Consider the following 22,194-nt stretch of genomic DNA (forward strand, 5'->3'; position numbering starts at 1 on the left):
GCATTTTTACACTATTTTCGAGTTTAGGTTAAATACAGCATCTTAAATTCCTTAAGATGTCTATAAAGATATACACTTTCATTGGATTTGGAAGACTTAAATGCAGCCTAGCCACCAAGGGTTCAAACTGCCAAATGGCAGTAAAAGGGTTAAATGAAAAACACTGTATTTCATTACTAAAGAATACAAAAAATAACCCCACAAACAGTATATTCAAACCCCAGCATTTTATATTAAGCAAAAGCAATGCTTCGTAGGAGTGGGCAGGCAGTGCCTGACACACCTCCAAATCATGGTTTCCTGATTGGTAATCTGGGAGCTTCTGTCCTGACGTTTTATTGTAGGATGGTCTAGCATGATATTTAGCTGGATACGGGATGCTGCTGTGAGCAGATCAAACAAGGTTAAGAAGATAACAAAGACATCTAGGACAGAATCTTCCGCACTGGCAGTATACTGTTCTCCAGAATATGCCTTTCAGGTCTTGCTTCACAACGTTATTAAAAAGGAATGTTAGTACAGTTTTTCTGCGAAAGAAATGCACTCGCTCTGTGGCCGTTATTGGTGCTCCATTCTCCAAGGGCCAGGTACGAAACCGTAAACAAAGCTTCCAAATAGGCCGAGTTTTTAATTATATGTCGTTTGCTTGATAGCAGTGGGAGTGTTGGTTATAATACACTTATTTTTAAATGCGTTATATATACAATTGTGTTCACTGTACAAGTGCATTGCTTGGAATATTATGTGAAAAATATATAGTTAAACGTGACTCAATATAATTTCAGTAAAGAAATCCCACAATTTAGTATATACCAGTAGTATAGTATAACATTTACCATATAATTTACTAAACTTTATAACGGTTTGCAAATCTAATATGATTTTGTAAAATTATAACACTTTCTGATATTAATCTTCATACATTGATTAAGTGAGTTGAATTTTTCTTTATTGCATATAGGCAGTTGGGTTATTATCTGGATCAAATCATCATTCTAAAATATTGAACATTAATCAAGTATCATTTTGGACACTATATAGGCTAGGCACCCCTAGCGTAAAGATATTTTTCATATACAAACTGTAAAACCTTTTGTCTGTCTGTCTTTTGTGCAGGTGTGTGTTTGTGTGTATTCAAAAGAGGACTGGGTACTGAAAGCCTATTTTGCAAAACATTACAAAGTTTTTAGCAACCATCTTCTATTTTTAAAACTATGCTATATATTTAAAAAAAAAAAAATCACCATAATTGAAAAATTCAGGAAATGTCTGCTAGTCAATCACACTCACAAAACACACACTGTTTTGCCCTGGTAATGCAAATAAGAAACCATGGTATTCAGATATGTTGCTTTTTATTTAGTATTATAAGTATTTAGTATTTTATTTAGACTGTGTTTTTTGGTAAGGGAAACATATACAGTAGTCCCTGTGAGATGGAGGAAAGTGTCACCTTGCAAGGCAATGGACTTATCTGTGGTCAGTACAAAGCTGCATGTCACGCACATGTCCATTCATATCCACCACTGTCCCAAAGGGATCTAGGTAAACTCGGCGGAATAAATTATTTTTAACCTTCCCATTTAACATCTTCAATTCTTAGTGATTAAGGTTTACAAAATGACTTCCCTTAATTACTTCCATCAGAAATGTATGCACACCATACTATATAGGCATCCTGTCCCCACCTCCACATTTCACCTAAGTAACTTTCAGGTTGTAAATAAAGTATCCATTTTTTGGGAAGTTTGAAATTGAACATTTTTGACATTTTTTATTTCTGATCAAAAGATAACATTGGGGTTCATTCTTTCAGGAGGACCTTACATTAGCAAATAAAGACAATGGAGACAAATAAAGGCAGTACAAACGTTTTACCCTGTTTGTGCTCTTGTTGATATTCTCTCTCTCTCTATCTATCTATCTATCTATCTATCTATATATATACCGTATTTTTCGGACCATAAGACGCACTTTTTTCCCCCCAGAAGTGGGGGGAAAAAGTCCCTGCGTCTTATGGTCCAAATGTAGCCTCTGTGCCCGGGCCGTCTCTCCGGTATCCTCCCCAGCCGCTGTCCCGTCCCCCCTGTGTAGCCCCCCCTCCGGCTTTTCTCCTGTCCAGCGCGGCCAGAGTGACTGTGACTCCTGTCACTCTGGTATCTTGCGTCCTCCCACTCTCAGCATGATTGGCTGACAAAGTCATGCTGGGAGCAGGAAAGCACACACATACACAACACACGTACACAACACAAAGTAAACAAATGTTATATTGCAATCCGATTGTCATACATAGTATGACAATCGGATTACAACTGAAAGGAAATACTCACCCAGGTGTCCGCAGCTCTGCTTGCTGCTGGCATCTTGCAGAGAGATGTATAGCACAATGCAGAAATCCTGCATTATGCTATGTATCTCTCCACACATGCCCGTATCTGTCTCAGTCTGTGTGAGCACGCAGGGAAATCCCCCCCCTCACATCACTCCGGAGGATGAGTCATCTTCCAGTGATGTGATTGGTGAAGTATGGGGGTGTGTCAGTGAGGGAAATTTAAAGGCAGATTACAATGTAATCTGCTTTTAAATGGTTTTTACAGTACAAAAACACCACACAACATAAAAATAAAAGTACCGTACATTTTGATTTTATTTTTAGATTACATTGTTGTCTATTATTTCATTATTGTTTTAAATTATTATTTATATTTATGTATTATATTATAATTTATGATTTTGATATAATAAATAAATATAAATAATGTTAATAATGGTTCTAAATGCTGCTGTTTACTTTACAGGGTTGATTACATGTGTTTATGACTGTGCTGTTGGTTTTTAATGCACATAAAATATTTTAGGACACTATTTGTTTCAGAATATTTTTTTCTTCATTTCCCTTCTCTAAAAACTGGTGCGTCTTATGGTCCAGTGCGTCTTATGGTCCGAAAAATACGGTATATATATACTGTAAGCCTACAGTCATACACAGTAGGAAGAGATACACTGAGACATACACCAGCATAGGAAAATAAGAAAGGTGACATTGTGTGAGTCCATACTTACATAATTCAAACCAGTACTGAGAATCACCCCCGCATACCAAAAAACTCATGTGGTACTATGCATTGTTCTTTGATCTAGAACAGGGATCAGCAACCTTTACTATCAAAAAGACATTTTGCCCCTTCTTCCACTAAAAAAATAGTCTGGAGCCACAAAACATAACACAGCCTATAAACTTTTAAAAGTTTTAATCTTTTTTTCAAATTTTACCTGTTACAACAACAGAATACAACAAACAGTAGTGGTGTGCATGTGTAGGCCTACTTTAAACAAAAATAAACAATGAACTGTGCAGGCCTTTTTGAGTATTTGTGTAAAAAAAAGAACATAAAATTAGAAACTTTTTTTGACAAAAACATTTCAGTATGCTCTCATCCTCTTCAGGTTTCTTTCTTGGCCAGCAGTCAACCGAAGCACCTGAACATACAATAAAAAACTACAACAGCTCTGGGTCTGAAATAAATGTTTTTTTTTAATAATAGCCTCTTAAATGCTAGTATTGTCACCTGTTTAATGTGACTTCTGTTTCTGAAGCTTGATGATGATCTTCCCTATGTCAGGGCTGTAAGATGTGACTTTTATCTTCACACAGGACTGTAGGCTCTCATTTGTGAGGCGGGAGCGATATTTGGACTTTTTGAAGTTCATGCTTGAGAAAACTTGCTTTCATAAGTATGTTGAGCCAAAGGTGGACAGGACTCCAAATGCATATTTTTTCATGTTCATATACGTGTCGGGAATGTTTCCCGTTTCTCCATGTTTCAAAAACAAGTTTTTCTGGTTTGGGGAGGTTTTCAATATAATTTCATTTGTGCTCTTTACAGAGAGTGGCCTTCTGAAAGGTGACTTCTTCAAGATCCACTGTCAGGCTTTTGAACTTGGACACCCAAAAGTCTTTATCTGTGTTTGGTCTATGTCGGCCAGTTCAATTTCAAGATCAGGCTGACTTATCCCTGTGAATGCAGATATGTTCAGCAGGGATGTGTCAATCTCCAGCTGTGTGACAAGGAAGGACAGAGTGTTTTTTTCTTTTCTGACCTCGATCTGAATCTTTCTCCAAATGCAGCTTGCATTGCCATAATTGCATGGTGTAAATAATCACAATTTATGTGAATTTTCTCTTCTTTGAACTCTCTCAGAGAGGGGAAGTGAGAGCGCGTACCTCTTTGTACATCTCTGGCAAACACTGTCATCTTGAGCTCAAATGCCAGGACATCCTCCAGCAACTGCGAGGCCGTGCTTCCCTTTCCCTAGAGATTTTTATTCAATGTATTTGTGACTTGTCATATCCACCATGAAATAAAACTTTTCCAGCCAATTGAGGTCTCCCAGTTCGCGATAGCTGAGGCCTTTGCTTTCCAAGAAGGTTTTCACCTGTTCCAGACAAGCAGAGAAGCGTTTCAAAACATCTCCCCTTGACAGCCACCAAACTCTGTTGTGCAGCAGGAGATCCAAATATGCGCTCTTGACTTCATCTAACAATGTACAAAACTGTCGGTGGTTTAACCCGTTTGCAAATATTTTGTTCACTATCTTAATAATGAGGTCAATCACTTCCACACATTCAGGGGGGAATGTTTGAGTGCACAGTGCTTCTTGGTGCAAGATGCAGTGAAACGTCATCAGATCTCGATCCAACGAAGTTAGGACAAAGTCCTTCTGTGCTCCTCTCATACTGGGTGCACCATCAGTGGTCACTGACACCAGGTGAGTGGTGTTTATTCCTTTGCCTTTTAGACAACTCAAAACAGCCTTACAAATGTCCTGTTCCCTCGCTTGGCCCTTTAGCGGTATGCGTTCAATCCGTTCTTCTGCGGCCCATGAAAGTTCACATATCTGCATAACAGTGCTGTCTGCTCAATATTATTTACATCACTTGACCCATCACAGGCAATTAAATATGCTTGAGCTGAATTGATATAATCAATTTGCTTATTGGTGATGTTTGTTGCCATTTTAATGGTCCTGTCCTTCATGGTCTTTGCAGAGAGCGACATTTCTTTAATTTTCGGAATAATTTTGAATTCGGAGAATAGATGCTCCGATTTTTTTATGAACAATTCTTTCCTGTATTGTAAGTCTGTGAACGGCTTCCCCCTCCTTACGATCCATGAGCTGCCACAAAACTAGCAAGCTGTAGTTGAGTTTGGAGAGTTGATCCACTTATTGAAAGTATGTTTGCTCTGCTCAACAATAGTAGTTCCAAAATCGCTCTCTTTCGCCCATCTGCAGTTGGTACTTTTCAGAAAATGCTAAGTGCTTGTTTTGAAAATGCCCTTCAAAGTTACATTTTTTGTTGTTTGCTAATTTCTCGACACATATCAAGCACACAGGTAAGCCAGCGTAGTTGGCAGTGAAGGCAAAGGAATCCGTCCATTTGGAATTAAACTCTTTATTTCCTTCTAAGATTTTTCTTTTTTGGGATGTATTCGTGGTTAGCTTACCGCGGGGGTCGCACACTCAAGATGCCGCCTGCAGGTAAAGGTGAGGGTTATAGATGTAGATGTGACGCATATTTTAATTGACAAATTATAAAAACTTTTTTTAAAATTTGATAATAAAGTATTACCTCAAACACCCAAGATAACTTTGCAACAAAATAAACAAAAATAAAATATATAAATAAAAATTAAATTAATAAATAACAGTTATTAGAACAGGTTCAAAGCATTTTTTTTCTTGGAATGGGACTGGTCATAATATACTTCATGACCAGAAAATACTAATTTTGTTTAAAAGAAAATGTTTCTTTTAAAAAATTCACTATGATCATCATCAAATTAATCCAATTTATATGATAATATACTTATTTATTTAAATGTATGTTTATCATGATTCATTATTCCAAGATCGGTGGCCCAGTGGTTATCACTCTTACCTTTGCAGTGCTAGGTCCCAGGTTTAAATCTCAGCAAGCACACTATCTGCATGGAGTTTGCAGATTTTCCTATGTCTGTGGGGGTTTTCTCCAGGTACTACGGTTTCCTCCCACATCCCAAAAACATGCAGTTAGGTTGAGTAGCTGCATTTGCATCTAGTCCTGTGTCCCACGTGTGAGCACCTGGGAACACGTGTAACACTGGACTCCTATCAGCGAGGGACTTTCTCGAGTCCCGTGCTGATGGCTCCGCCCCCACCATGGACGCCCCTGAAGGGAAATCCCTTTCCTCCGCAATGCATACAGAGGAGAGGGAGTGTCCCATTACCCCGCTGGCGGAATTGTCAACGATGGCCGTGGTAAATAGGGAAGGGAGCCACAACAAGGAGGCTCGAGAGCCGCATGCAGCTCCAGGGCCGCGGGTTGCTGACCTCTGATATAGAACAAGAACAACTATTTAAACTCATACTTATCATACGAATTAGAGAAATGGTACTTTGCAGTCTCCATACAAATACAGAATAATAACATATACAAAGCATTAAATGTAACCTAAAGAACAAAAACAAAGGAAAAGCTACAATATGTACAAACCATATGTACAAAATATTTTCAGAACCTAAAGTAATATTACTGAAATACATTGTGTTTAGCTGGTAATTTTGTTCTTGTGGTAGTTTTATTACTGTAAGTCTGGCCATTGCTGTCCTGGCTGAGCTCTGACTGTGGCCTTTTGATTCTGGTCTGACTGGCCACTGCTTTTACATGCTTACTTTACCTGTTCGAGTCTTTGAGGTGGGACACAAGAAGGTAATTAGGATAGCTTAATAAGGTATCTAAATCTGAAAAAAAGACAAGTGTTAGGAGAGGCTGATATTGCCAGCGATTCTGTACTTGCACAATTGCAGTATCCCACACCGCCTATTTTGTCCTACAATGTCACTTGCTACAGCACCAAGAAGAAAAAAGAAATAGGAACGTCTCCTTTATCCTTTTAGCCGTGCAACCTGATATGTACTATCTCGGCATCCCCTGCACACACTCTGAGGTTGTTAACAGCTAAAGGGGATTTTAGGAGCAGATTAGTCCCTGTCTCAATCCTGTACTGCCATTGGCTGCTAGGGCTTTAGAGCCTCTCTGCTCCCATTCACCAGTGCCTTTTGGTACAAGCTCAACTGAGCTAAGGCTCACTTGCGGCTGGTGTATTTATTTGTCTGACTTGCTTTACCTGTTCAGACCCTGCCAGTTTCTGACCTAGTTAGTTTATGCTTCCTTGACTGACCTTTTGCCTGTGATCCTGACTCTTGCTATTGTCTTGCCCTTGTATAACTCATCTGGAGGACAGATTACCTGTGAAGGACTCCTTGCTCTGTATTCTGGACTTGTTGCTGTTGAAATCTTGGTTCTGCTTATTTGTAGGCTCCTTGTCCAATGCCAGTCCTTCCCCAAACACCATCCTTTGCAACTGTGTGTTAGGAAATGCAACCAGTCTCCCAACTCTGAGCGAGGGCTTACTATAGTTGAAAAGTGAGGCATTAGGTTGGGGTCTGGCGAGTACTGTTGCTAGACCAATGTCTTACAAAAAGTCCATGAAGACTAGAAAACCTGTAAATTCTAAATGGAAACATACTGTATACACACAGTTGATCCAGTGGACAAAAGGGCCGTATAAAGCATAGTTCAATTTACTTCTACAAGAGAAAAAATTATTTCCTGATTTCCTAAGGCTATTGAATATACCCTGGATAAACATTTTTTAAGTCATAAATTCTGGCTGGTGACGAGTACTTGTTGTATACCTTTGATGATAACTCTAGATTTAGTCAGTTTACAGTTTACATGCTTCCACTGGTAATCCAGGTCTTCTCTTGGCAGCTTAACCTGGAATTGAAATGATCATTTAGCTGAAAGTCTGTATGGTTTTACCTGATAGCTGAACCATCTCTTGTATCTATAGCTTTATCCTGTTTAGGGATTATCAACTATTTAAAAAAAATGTTTAATGGTACAATTATTTTGTGCTTGGTTGACAGTCAGTGATGTGCTTCTGGTGATGTGGGCAAAAAAAAACTTTTACTCTCATGTTTTAGGATTTCATCAGGGTTTACCCAGAAACTAAATAAGAGCCCATTAAAAACTGTCTATATTGTGGATCCTTCTGAATGAACTCTTTAAATGTGCTTTGTGTTTTGGAAACACCCTGATATTGATATAGACATGAAATTATTTGTCCTAATTAGGGATGAAGTTTAGTTCCAACGTGGTGTGGGTTTACAGTTCCAATAAAATTAGGGTGGGAGGTAGCTTGCACATGGGTAAAAAGGATGTCTTTTGGCTAGCTCCTGTCTCCTTCCGCTTCATATGCCTCCATTGTCACTGCATTGGACAGAAAGCAGCCTGAGACAGTCATGTAGCAGGTGACACCATGTATTCATGGAAGATTAGGGTGTATTTTTGTCAATCCGGCTCATTGCTTTAGGACACGGGAAGGTCCTAGAGTGACAAGATAGTGTTTGTCAGAGTCAGCTGACACTTATGTGAGCCTTCCAAATTACTTCTCCAACTCTGCATTATTGCTAAAACATTAAAAAGAAATGGGAAAGAAGAAATCAGGGGCTTCTTTTTGGCAGTTTTAATATATTGTGTAATAAATATACATTATATAGTCATGGGAACAGAGATTTGTTCTTTACAGCATATCCCTATAGTAGTTATTTGTATTGTTGACTCCCTTAATGGGGGGGGTGAAAAAATTTGAGAAAGATGTTGAGAACATTAGAAGACTGCGTGGTAAAAAAGGATTAATATAGTGTCAAGTTTTTTAGTCATACATATTTAGGTGTATTTACTGCAATACTTGTGCAAAAGTATTATACTGATATTGTGTACTGCTTTTGATATTTGTACAAATCTGTACAAAGTCTAACTATTAGGTATTTAGGATGTTTGTGTATAGGGGTAAATAACTTGGCTTTTTGTAGTAATATTTGTAATGTGTTTGCAATAAAGAGGAAATAGTTATTTTTTATTTAATTATTGTATGTGAATTACATATATGGGTAAAGGGTTTAAAGTGTAAGTATTGAACAATGAATTGTAAAAGTATTCTTACTTACATACTTGCATATCAGTAGAACAGAGGCCGAGTATTAGATTAGAGTATTTGATCTTATAGTCAAGACAGACATATTCTGGTGCTATAGGTCACCCTATAGAAAGGATAGTTAATTATTGTGTTTAAATATTAAAATCTAACTTAAACTGTCTTTATTATGTGTTCATTAATTTTAATTTGATACATGTATAGTAAAGGTAGCCCAGAAATATGGGAATAAAGATTGGGATGGATGGCTTCAATAGGAATATTCTGCTAAGCTTAATATAAGGTAAAATATACTTACAATTTACATAAAAATATGTTTAAGTTTGGTACTTATAATATGCAGTTTATGTGTCAGAAAGGGCTAGGTATCACCTCCTTTATCTCTGGGTGTACACACCAGTCGGTAGGACTGTGACTGGCAGCCATATCCATATGAGGAACAGAACCTCTGCAGTGATAAACTGGATTATGCTGTTGCTAGAACTACCAGAGGGAAGTAAGAATTGAATGTTACAAGAAAGGGCCAATTTAGGAGGCCGTTTTTTCCACTGGGACTTCTAAGGTCTTCTTTTTTTTTTTTCAACCTCTTCTTTTTGAAAAAAAAGATTCCTCTGACCAAGGACATTACAGTGTTAGCTGAATATATTTGACTTTTAAATTTTATTTAAATTACATTTTTTTAAAGTCTTTATGCTATTTTGTTTAAAAAACAAAACAAAAACACCGTTAACAATAAATGGTCTTTACATCAGAAATCCCTTGAGTGTGGGGCCAGTGGACCCTCCTCCCACTAGTGGACCTGTTGCATCCTTGACAAACCACAAACTGGGGAACATTGGCTCAAAATTTTTCATGGCAGCAAGCTCAGTGGATCTGACAATAGGCTGTGCTTCCCCTAGTGCTTTTGGTTCACAGGTTCCTAAAGTGTTTCTTGAAGGAGCTGGCTATTTTAGCATCATCTCAATTGGCTTAGATGGCTGTGGTGCCTGCCCCTAAAGAGTGTTCTGGTTCCTCTGCATTTCAAAGTTCTTGTTCTTCTAAAATCTTGTTTCTTCCAAAAGGAAAAAAAAGAAACACCCAGTGTCCTGAATCTTGAAAGGCAAAGGTGGATGCACCTATGCTACTATGAATGGGTGGTGAAAATCCATTGGTAAATGATTACCAATACTTTATATATTCAATTTATGCAATAATTTCAAATCTTTGCTTTCCCCTTGCTAGTAGAGGTTCCATGATGCAATGGCTAGTGCTCTGGACTCTGAATCCAGCAATCAGAGTTCAGAACTCTGTGGGGCCTTTTTAGGATTTACCATCCCTATATGATTCCTGGATCAAGCTGTGTGTTACTTCCACAAAGATCATTGAGGTCCAGCAGTTGCTCATAATGTGGTGCGGAATACATATTACCTTAAGCTTCGCCAAGCAGTATTGGAATAGTGTTCCCACAAATGCAACTTACTCTTCAGCTCCTTTAGGTGTGGGACTTGGGTTTAATACCCTGAAAGGTTAGAGTTCAGATGTCTCATTGTTCACCGATCATTGTTGGTCACTCAATACCTTACTTCCTTCAATTCCTTATAGCAATTGTAGAGAATGAATCCCCCAGGAAGCTAGACCTAGCTTGTGCTCGATTTTGCTCATATCAAATGCATTTAAACAGAAGATCTCACTGAAGGCAGCCCTTTTTGTGGGTGTCATTGCGGCCAGAAGAGTTAAGATTATCTTGTGTGCCTTTTTTTCCCCAGGAAGGGCAGTTATGTTGCCCATGTTTGGCCTCCGCTTAAAGGTTATACCAATCTTTTATCTAATCGGGAGACTGTACTCCCCGCATTTTTCCAGTAGATGATCAACTGACCTGCAAACTTTACATTAGCAGTACTTTCCAAGATTACCCAAATACCTTGGCACCTACTGTGTGTGTCATTAGGAACACCTTCTTTTTTTTTTCCCTTGGGGCTACCAAAGAATGGAAGGCATTTTTGCCTCCTGGATTGTCTGAAACATCTTCAGTTAATCGGACAAAGGATTAGAAATACTTTTGATGGTCATAGCTCATTCATAGCATGTTCTTTTTCTGCACAGCTGCTATTGGAGTGTCATTGGGCACCTACTGTAGAAAGGTGAACTAGTCTCCTGCTCACACATTAGGCCTGATTTATTAAAGCTCTCCAAGGCTGGAAAATATACACTTTCATCAGTGAACCTGGGTAGGGCTTAGTCTACACGGACTGTTTCCCCAGCGTTTAACCTGAGGCTTTTAAAGCCCACGTTTGAAATCCCTATGCTTTCCAATTGGCTAATCTACACCAGGACGTTTCCTTCAGGCACGTTTATGAGCTTTATCTTAAATGTTTCTTGCAACGTTTAAAAAATTAAAACGCAGGGAAAACGCTCCTAATAAACTCAAAGGCTTTTACAAGCGTTTTTAAGCTTTTTTTGAAAGCTTCCATTGAAAACAATGGGCGCTTTTATAAGCGTTTTTAGCAGGACTTTAGAATCTGGAAGCCCCCTTTAGTAAGGAGACTTCCAGATCTCCACCACCCCACCCTGGGGAATGAGTACAGGGGTACATAAAACCCCTTAATCATTCCCTGAAAGGGTTAAAATATGTGTAAAAAAATAGGACGAGGCTTTGATGTTAAACTATTTTATTAAATGTGTTTGTGTGTGTGTAACTAAACTTTTTTTTTTTTTACAGGTTATCCCAATGGGAGGATGATTCCCACGGTTGCAGTCATGACATGAGCACAGCCGTGGGACTCCTCCTGATAGTGAGAGATCCCCAGGCACTAGGGGTTAAATGAGGACAAGGCTCCCATTCACCACTTTTTGCATGGAAATTTGCATTAAATTAGACTGCTAGGGTGGTTAAACGCTGGGGAAACAGTCTGTGTAGACTAAGCCTTAAGAAATCAGTTTCAGGTTTGGAGGCTCACCCAGGAATCTTCTCCAGTTTTAGAGAGCTTTAGTAAATCAGAGGCCATTATGTCATTACTGCATTGATCTGGTAGCCTCTGTAATCTTTACTTTAAAGCTTTAATACCCAGTTATATTCTGTGCTTGTAGAAAAGGGTCTAGCTTTTACTTAAAGCTATCTACAATAGTTGCTGAAACTACCTCCTGAGGGAAGCAAAGATTCCCTTCCTTATCTGGAGCTTAAACTTCTTTTCCTCCAGACGCAAAGAATGCCCTTATGACCTTTGTAACGATCTTAAAGTGAATAGTTGGGAAGAGAGTTCTTTATATTGACCATTTATATATTTATGTAGAATGATCATATAACCCCTTAAACGTCTCTTCTCAAGGAAGAATAGTGTCATTTCAGCTAATCTCTCTAAATAACTGAGTTCCTGCATTCATTTTATTAGTTTAGTTGCCCTTCTCTGCACTCTACAATTCCACGATGTCTTTTTTTTGTTTTGTGAACTGGTGCCTAAAAACTGGAATGCATTTTCCATATGTGGTTTGACCAATGCTTTGTACAGGGCCAGGATCATGTCTCCATCTCTGCAGTCTATTCCTATTTTAATACAAGAAGTACTGTAGCTCCTTTGTAATGACCTTGCTCCATTTTTGAAGACAGGAACCACATTGGCCTTACGGCAATCCATTGTTACCATGCCAGTAAAGAGTTTCTAAAAATTGGACACAATGGCTTTGAAATAACTGAGCTCAGCTCTTTGAGGACATATGGATGTAATCCATCAGGTCCTGGTGCTTTGTCAACCCTAATTATGCCCCACTGTTTCTTAGTCATATCAATTTTGAGCATTGTGGCTCATTTTAGGCAGTGACATTGCGGTTAGCAATTTGGACTTTAGCTCTGCCATTTTCTTTTGTGTACACAGAGCTAGCTAAAGGGTTTAGTAAATCTGCCTTTTCTTTATCCTCAGTTACCAACTCGAGACATTCTTTAGGGGCCTACATGCTCAGATCTGATCTTTTTGTTATTAATATATTTAAAAATATTTGGGGGGGTGGTGTTGCCTTACTTTTTTTTTATATTATTTATAGTTTTCAAATGATGGAGGTGATACTTCAATTTTGTATTGTTGGAAAAAAACTTTTTTTTATCTTTATGGCTTTTTTTAACATTAGATGTGAGGCACATAGTATTAAATTTAGCCTCTTAAACTTTTTACTCATTGGATTATATTTTTCATAGTGTTTGTGTAGAACAGACTTGAAACATTGCTATTCTTGTTCTGTGTTCTTTGAAGACAACATTCTCTCCCATTTATACACATACATATATGTGTGTGTAATTAGTGTATATACACCTTATGCATTAATTCAAAGATATGTATGTGTTAGTAACTCACACATACTCCCCATATGAAAAAAAATCGAACATATATTCCTATGAGCTGTGAGTTGCTTGATGTACATGATTGGACTGAACTAGCTGTTCAGTAAATGAAAAGATATATATGTATGTGTGTGTATGCAGGTAGTCGCCGAGATAAGCACATCCGACATACAGACGACTCCTAGATATGAATAGGGGTTCCCTGCTGGCTCGTGTGCAAGACAGAGTCTTGATGTGGGGAGAAGAGGGGGCCGGTTTGCATGACTTGCAGAAGAAATCTTTTAATAAACACCGCTGAGGTTGTGGGTGATCTCAAGGACTCTTCTGCAACATCTTGTAATTCCATAATGAGCAAGACAAACTCTGCAGTTGTTTTTTATTTTGCATATCAAAGCACAGCTTGCTCCAGAAGTTAATGAATGAAGTTAATGAATGTCTAGGCTCCATAAAGTTTTTTTTTTTTGCTTTGTGAATAACTAACAGTGAGGATTTTATACAGTAATCGACACCATGCTGCCTAGTAATATGTTGAGACAAATATCTGTCCTTATTGCATTTATTAAAATAATTTACCTGTTCCGACTTACATACAAATTCAGCTTAAGAACAAACCTACAGTCCCTATCTCATATGTAACCGGGATACTACCTGTGTGTGTGTGTGTTTATTTTTAAATTCGCATCTGAGTATGACAACCATTTTATGCTAGTGTTTGTTAAATTCCTACACAAGCACACCTCATTCTGCTTTATAAAGTACTGAATAGGTGATCACTTGAATCAAATCTTATTTATTAATGAAAAGTTTTAAAGCCACTGCTGTAATCAACACTCTCCCTTTGAAATTTTACCAGTTGGATGGCAAAACACTGCTAGAAGTATGTCAAAGGTAATTGGGAATATAAAAAACACTATTGGCTGTGCCAAAACAGGTGGGAAAAAAAGGCACAATTTTGACTTTACTGGCACAAGGATATAGTGAGCGTCAGGTTGCTTTTAACCCTAAAATTTCAAAGATAGCACACAAGAAAAAAAGTCAAGCAACAGGCACTGGGGACAACAAAGCTACAACTAAAAAGCATTATGAGGGACGACAGCAAACTCATTTGAATGTTGCTCAAGAATTGTGGGCTGACATCTAGTTACCTTCAAACACAGTGGCAAACTGGAACTGGAGTGATATGCACCACAGGAACAGTTTGAAACAGGGTCCTAGAGGCAGTTCTGAAGTCATGTAAAGCCAGAAAAAAAGCCTTTCATCAGTAAGAAGCAAATAAGAGTCAGGCTGAGGTTTGTGAAAAACCACAGGGATTGGACTGTGGAGAATTTGAGTAAAGTCCTTTTCACTGATATTCAGCTTTCCCCAACACCTGGTCATCTTATGATTAGACAGTGACCTGGAAAAGCCTATAACCCTCAGTGTCCCACACCAACTGTAAAATATGAAGGAGGGTCAGTGAAGATCTGCGGGGGCTTCACCAAGACTAGAATCAGGCAGATGTGTCTTTGTAAAAGACGCACAAATCAAGCCACATACAAGGTTATCCTAGAAAAAACATTTGCTTCCTTCTGCCAAGACTATGTTCCCCAACTCGGGAATTGGTATTTCCAGCAGGACAATGCTCCATGCAACACCGCCAGGGGAATCAAGGTCTGGATGGAGGATCACCAAATCAAGAGTCTTTTGGCCAGCCCAATCTACAGATTTGAACCCTATTAAAAACTTCTGGAATGGATGGTCACAAACCGTCAAGCAAAGCTGAACTTTTGCAGAAAGAGTGGTTTGAAGTTACCCAACAGCAATGTGAAAAACTGTTGGAGAGCATGCCAAAACGCATAAAAGCTGTGACTGCAAATTGGGGTTATTCCATCAAATACTGATTTCAAAATGTTCTTTAGTCAAACATTATTGCCATTTTGTTTGGGAATCAAAGTCTCCTCTGCAAGGGTTCTTATTAGTTACGTTTGATCCCTACATATTATTCAATAGGGGTTGGTATTCTTCCGTGCCTGATAGAGTAGACTTGTTTGTATATACCCTTTCTGAATGCATGCAAAGTTCTCCCCAAAAGTTTTAAGCTGGTTGCTCCGCCCAGCTGCCGTGCCCCCCCCCCCCATCACTCATCCACAGCTCTAATCCTCTTAACTGATCAAAGTGAGGTTGCTCTGTCCTCAGCTGTCATTCGTTCAGAGGACTGCAGCTGCCAATGAGAAGCACACCGTTAAGCCTTGATGGGAGGGGGACACAGGCCTTCCCGCCCCCATATCAGATAGCACAAGCTAAGATTTCTATTTAAAAAAGCTGCTTTTAAATTGTATTTACCCAAGTGGGGGTGTGTGTAATGACGTAATCAGCAGCAACACTGTAGCTGTGTGTGTGAATGCTGGATGTCATATTCTGCAGCCTTAAAACTCACTGTGTACAAACCTTCATATCCTCTAAACTGTGTGTCGTAACGACTGAAATTTTCAGGGTGCACGTGAGACCATCTTAGCTACTAGCAAGCAAAATAGCCCAAGATATGGGGTCACTAATTTAAAAACATAAAATAACATTGTGGAGACACAGAACAAAAATAAGATGCTTATGCTGATTACCCTCTTTTTTGTAGAACATCTTCCACTTCTCTTGCCCAATTTTTTGGCAGAGCTCAAACAGAATGCTTCCATATCAAACTACAAGATGAATTTGCTGTCACGATCCCTGCAGCTCCCTTTGTTGCCTGCTGCTGGGAATATGTATTATCACGTCTTGCATGTGCTTCCACAGGCAACCAGCAGGTGTCTTACTGCAAATTCACCTCCTGGTTTGACAACACCTGTGGCTTATAATTAGCAGGCCTATATATTATGCCTTCACAAGCCTCTCATGGCCTTAGCATTGGACCTCAAATGTTATACCAAAATCCTTGCTAGTACTCTGGCAATTTGCTATTTGTAATCCTGCTCCAGGTCTTGCTCTTTATATTGATATATCTGCATATGGTTTGCTGTCACTGTATGTTTAGGATTGTTGCACTATCCACTTTTTGCTGTGTTTTTGAATGCATGCCCTTTAAATAAATGCACTTACCTATCCCTGACTTGTGGCTTTATAGTCTATGCTACTAGTGCTCGTCTCCCTCCAGCTCTTGTTGGTAGAAACCCTGACATTTGTAGAAGACCAAGGCCCTGAATGTTTCCCCGTCCACCCAGACAAAACAAACCTCAAAAGCAAGCTTTTCCTTTAAATGGGTTCATACCCATATTCACTATCTTGGCACTCTTATCCATGCAGAATTTTGGCCAATCTGAATTTTATTGATTTTTTTATAATAATAATAATGCTTTTTTAATAGGATCTGAAATCGTGGAAACAATCTTTCTTTTCAGGATTTGATCTGTGAAACATTTTGCAAATCAATGTTATCCTTCTACTGCCTGCTGCAAACTCTTCCATCTTATTGCTGCAAAAATTGACTTGTTTTTATATTATAGAGCCATAGGTTAAAAGTTTGTTATTCCCTTCCTCACTAGTATAAATGTTGTGCGGAGCCACCTCTCTGTGTAAACACAATTGTAAATGAAAGAAGAAGAAAGGTTTGAGGCTCACTTCCTAATGTGAAAAATTAATTATATGTTTTTGCATATCTGTTTCAATATATAATTACAAAGTACACTGAACAAAGAATCAAAATGACTGTATGGTGTCATAAAAACTCTGACTGTATAAAGTCGCATAGACTCCGACACGGTTCGCCACGATTAGGCTTCTTCAGGGATATGCTATTGAACAGACTTTACAGTCTACATGTACATATAGAAATATTATACGTCATAGTTCTCCCCAGAGGGTTTTAGCCGGTTGCTCTGCCCGGCTGTTTTGAATACCCCACCCCAGCTCTCCTCGGCAGCTCTTATCCTCTGCACAGATCTCAGTGAGGCTGCTCTGTGCTCTGTGTCATCCGTTCATAGGATTGTTGCGATGAGAGGTGAGCACACAGTTCAGCCTTCATGTGAAGAAGACACAGGCAGCCCCGCAGGCATCTCATAGCACGAGCTCGGATTTCAATGTAAAAAAAAAGCTGCCGGTGAAATGTATCCACTGCTAGAGCTGTGTGTAAAGTCTGCATGTCATTCTGCATCCTCACAGCTCTCTGTGTACAAACTCCCATATCTCCTAAACTGTATGTCACAATGACCTGTAATTTTTAGGGTTTTCAGAGGACCCTCAAAGATACTGGTTACTACAATTTCAGGCAACTTTGGGGTTGCTGTTTCAGAGGAAATTGCAACTAGGAATCCTAAATTGAAAATGCAAATTGGGGACCCCGGAGCCTCTAACATAGCAAGGAGCATTGGGGTGGGCCCCCTAAATATATACCTACCTGTCACAAATCTATACCTATGATGTCTGCTTCTCCTCTATGTACACCAATTTCTCTGAGGGTGGGGGAACAAAACTAAAAATATAGGTGCAAGTGGCGGGCACATTCTCCCCCTACAATCTCATTACTACAGCAGCATTAGAACATAAAACACTCTGGCCATCAAAATGGGCCTCCCCGCCCTTTTACACATTCCTCTCCACCTAACTATCATTCTGAACTTCAATTGGGGAATGGGGAGGTGTAAGAAACCAAAAATATAGATACAAGTGGGGAACATCTGTGACTAACATCCCCTAAAACCTCATCACTATGGCATCATTAGAACAATAACTCTTCCCACTAAATTTTGTTGAGGTACTGGAAGGTTACAGTCATGTGTAACAAGGAAGTTACAAGGAAAGCATTTTGAAAGACAGTTTTTTTTTAATGTTGTAAAGATGCCATGGTGATGAAAGGTGATAGCCACAAGTGTCTCCCACTTCGACCTATATTTTTGTTTCCCTGCACCTCCTAATTCTGGAGAAATTGGGGTTTGAGGTAAGATGCAGATATGTGTAACAGAGCAGCAAACTTTGCTAGGTAGAGATTTATGTTCTCATAATGCCATAGTAATTACATTTTAAAAAGGTTTAGCCACAAGTGTCCCCCACTTGCACCTACAGTTTCAGTTTGCTATGCCTCCACGTGTAGCTTAAAAATTTCAAGTTAATACAACCAACAGTTTAGAAGATGTGAAGGTTTGAACACAGCGAGTTGTTAGGCTTCAGAATATAAGAAGCTTTTACACTCACATTGCTATCACACTGCGCTGCCGATGACATTACACACTGCGGATAAACTTCACAGACAGTGTTTTTATATAGAATATGGGCAGTGATGAGAGGCGGCCAATGTCTTGTCTTGTCCCCATCTGATATCACATGCATGATGCTAATAAAGCATCTCCACATTTTTACCATTATATTAAAGAGTGACTTTCTCTGTTATGTAATGGAAAAATGTGCGTTTGTTTTGTTTTTACACTTTTGTGGAGAGGACCTCTCCCCTTCAGTCTTCACTTCCATTTCGGTAAAGACCGAAGGGGAAACCCGCAGCCTCCTGGGATATTTGTGTCACATATCCCAAGAGGCTCTGCACTGCTCCTTGTGTGCATGCACCTTCAGAGGATTTCTTAAAATGTAAAAAAACAAGTGTTCAATCTAATGCATGCACAGTGCAATGCAGCATTGGACGTACAAGTGAGCATCAGAGAAAAGGTGGAAGCTGAGCCAGCATGGGCCTGCTGGGCTAATTTTGTAAAAGAATCAAGTGAAAAAAAAAATGTTTTCACAAAAGTTCACTTTAACTAAATATAGACACAGGAGCACATCTGAAGTTAGGCTGAATTCACACTGGCAGTAAGGTTACATTTGTCCATTCCTCATGCCAGAAACCACTGCTGCTTAAAAAACTTCAAGCTCTGAAACACTGTAGGTCATACAAAATAATATTAGAACCTTAGTGCATAGTCATATGTTATATTCAAATTTACAAAGTAGTTTACGATGTTCTAAAACAGACATTAAAGTGAAATTTAAAAAGTACGAGGAGGTGCTGAGAAGTTCCTGGCTTTGCCCAGAAAGAAGAGAGCCAGAGTTATGAAATAACACATTTATTCAACATATTCCCCCTGATACTGATGCACTTGGTACAGCGTAGTTGCAACTTTTCTAGATAGTTCAAATAAAAGTCTGCAAACCAGCTCTCAGCAGCATCTTTGAGATCAGAAATGTCCTAAAAATGTTGCCCATTCTGGTTTTTCTTCAAATTCAGGAACAGGTAATAGTCCAAAAGGGCCAGGTCAGGTGAGTAGTTGGGATGGTGGACCAATTGGAAACACAGGGTGTTCAATTTGGCAGCCACAACGTTGGTGGGGCATTGTCCTGCAAAAAAAGGATCCCTTTGGTAAACTTTCCACGGAGTTTCGTCTTAATTGCCTCATTCAGCTGGTCCAGGAGGTTAGCACATGTAGCCCTGTTATGGGGGGGGTCATGTAAATGACCCTCACGAACCAGGCTATGGCGCTAACCTGTAGATAACAGAGAGGATCCTGGGCCTTCGCTATGTGGAAGAGTGAGGATACTAATAAAGTGGGCAGTGCCTCCACCCAGGACAGGGTCTGTGTTAGCAGCGGGACACCCTTCCTGGGACATTAACCAGAAATAATAATAAATAAATAAATAATAATAACAGTAATATAAAACAGCACCTGGGGAAACACTTCACCCAGCATCCAACATTAACCATTGCAGCTAAATGAACACACAGGTTGGGAGTGTTTGTAAGCTTTATATGTCAAAACAGTAATAACAATATTTACAATCCATAAACATCAATGAGTACACATATCAAGCACATAGCAGAGTCCTTAGGAGAATTGTGCACAGATATACCCGGGTATATATACAGTCTATAACCACAAATACCTCCTGTTGTGATCAGTATCAGGATAAGTTGCAGAGGCCTCTGGAGTTGATTGTAGCAAAAATGTCCTGATGAGATGATCCTGGAAACAGCAGCAAGGAGATCCTCCATGCTGACATTTGGGCTGTGTATGCTGTGATCCTGAATTACAGGGATGCAGGCAAAGTCTCTGGAGTTCAGGCACAATCTATCTGCACTACCACTTAGACCCTAGCAATCACACTAATCTGCCAATGCAACCGGACCTCTGCTACCTATGGGCCATTGCATGCCTAACCTATGCTAGTTGTAACTAGAAAGAGGGTGCAGATCAGATACCTGAAAGGGCAGAGCAAATATATATTTGTGTATGTAGCTGATACACTGACAGTAGGGATTTCCTAAAGTGATCTCTGATAACAGATATCACATATACCCCATTAATACAGAGGGTAATAATATAATACTGCACTACACACAGACACAGATAACATATATCACATATACCCCATTAATACAGAGGGTAATAATATAATACTGCACTACACACAGACACAGCAGTCAGTGTGTTCTGGAAGGGATGCAGGTACCTACACTGGCTGAGCACATGTTCTCATCTCTGTCTCTGTACTTCCTGCATTTCCTAAGTGATCTCTGATGGGGTTTTTAAGGCCACTATCGGGCAGGAAACACTTCAACATCTTCATTTGCAATTTACAAAGTTCCGACTCAGCAAGCAGATAGAAAAAGGCAGTCCCCTACACATAATACTATCCGGTGATACTAGAGCCCTGAGGTAGGTAGTCCACCAACAGAATACCGTCTTTGTCCCAGAAAATGGATGCCATGACCCGCTGTGGTGCCATGGCGTCTCTAACCTAGCTTCCAAATGGGCCAAAATGGCTTTGAATGCTTCAACCCTTTCTTCTGATCACTGTTCAAACATTTCAGGCTTTCTGAAAGCCTAGGATAGTGGTGATGTCTAGGATAGTGGTGATAACAAACTCAACACGCTCACCTGAGACGTCAAGTATCTAGGATATCTTTTTTGTGGATAATCGCTGGTCCTCAAAAACCGACTCATGGACAGCATTGCAGGTTGCTGGGTCAGTTGAGGTTGGGGGGCGCCCACTGCGGGGCTCATCTTCAATGGTGAAATGCCCAGTCATGAAACGAGATATCCAGATTTTGACAGTGCTGTAGGAAGGACACTTCTCCCTCAGTGTTTGTGACATCTTAGTGTGAATGTCCTTTGCTGACTTTCCCTGGAGAAACAAAAACTTCATGACGGCCCGTAACTCCAACGACGTGAAACCTGCTTGTGCCTCTGCCATCATAGCTTCTCACTAAAAGAAAAAACTGTTTTAAGAATCCCAAAGACCTGATATTTGCACAGTTACATACTAAGATATTATGATGTCATATGACCCCACACTCATTTTTCTATTTCATCTAGAAGGGGGCAAAGCCAGGAACTTCTCAGCACCCCCTTGTATATTACCTTACAATTGCTGTCTTTTACCAAAAAACTACAATAAAGTTATTAATGAAATTTTGTTGCAAAGTATGACTACTTTAGTTAATATTCTTAGTCTAATGTATATCACATATAAATGATAAAAGAATGATTTTTGTTACTTATGTGCATGTAGAGGTTCATATGCAAAAATTACATATGAGGTGATAGGAACAATTAAGTAGAATTTTGACAAAATCCCCTCTGTGGTTGTTACTATATACACATTAACCCCCCTAGCGTTCTAATTCTGTCAGTTTTTTGATCCAAAAAGTAATCCTATTTTTTTTTGCATAGAAATTTTTGTTTATATTTTAGGCCTGTAATTCTTAGGATTAACTCCTGGGTATAATAAATATATTTATGTATTATTATAATATAATCATAAATTATAATATAATACATAATTATAAATCATTATTATAAAATATAAAATACTAGACCACAACAGTGTAATTTATCAAAAAAAAAATTTTATCAAAAATTTCTAACTGAAATTTTCCAAACAAGGGTG

General features: G+C 39.1%; 1 protein-coding gene across 6 annotated transcripts in view; it reads left to right on the plus strand.

Annotated features, from left to right (window-relative positions):
• Positions 1–362: 362 nt before the first annotated feature.
• Positions 363–22,194, plus strand: part of ARG2 (arginase 2) — a 155,881-nt gene continuing 134,049 nt past the window's right edge. For all 6 annotated transcript variants that reach the window (XR_011923002.1, XM_072428266.1, XM_072428269.1 and 3 more), the window contains exon 1: positions 363–587. Coding sequence is in view for 5 of the 6 variants with exons in the window: in XM_072428266.1 (XP_072284367.1) it covers positions 471–587 (117 nt within the window). In the remaining variant the exon portion in view is untranslated. The remainder of the gene's footprint in view (positions 588–22,194) is intronic.

This window comes from Pyxicephalus adspersus, chromosome 12, assembly GCF_032062135.1.
Source record: "Pyxicephalus adspersus chromosome 12, UCB_Pads_2.0, whole genome shotgun sequence".
NCBI classification, from domain to species: domain Eukaryota; kingdom Metazoa; phylum Chordata; class Amphibia; order Anura; family Pyxicephalidae; genus Pyxicephalus; species Pyxicephalus adspersus.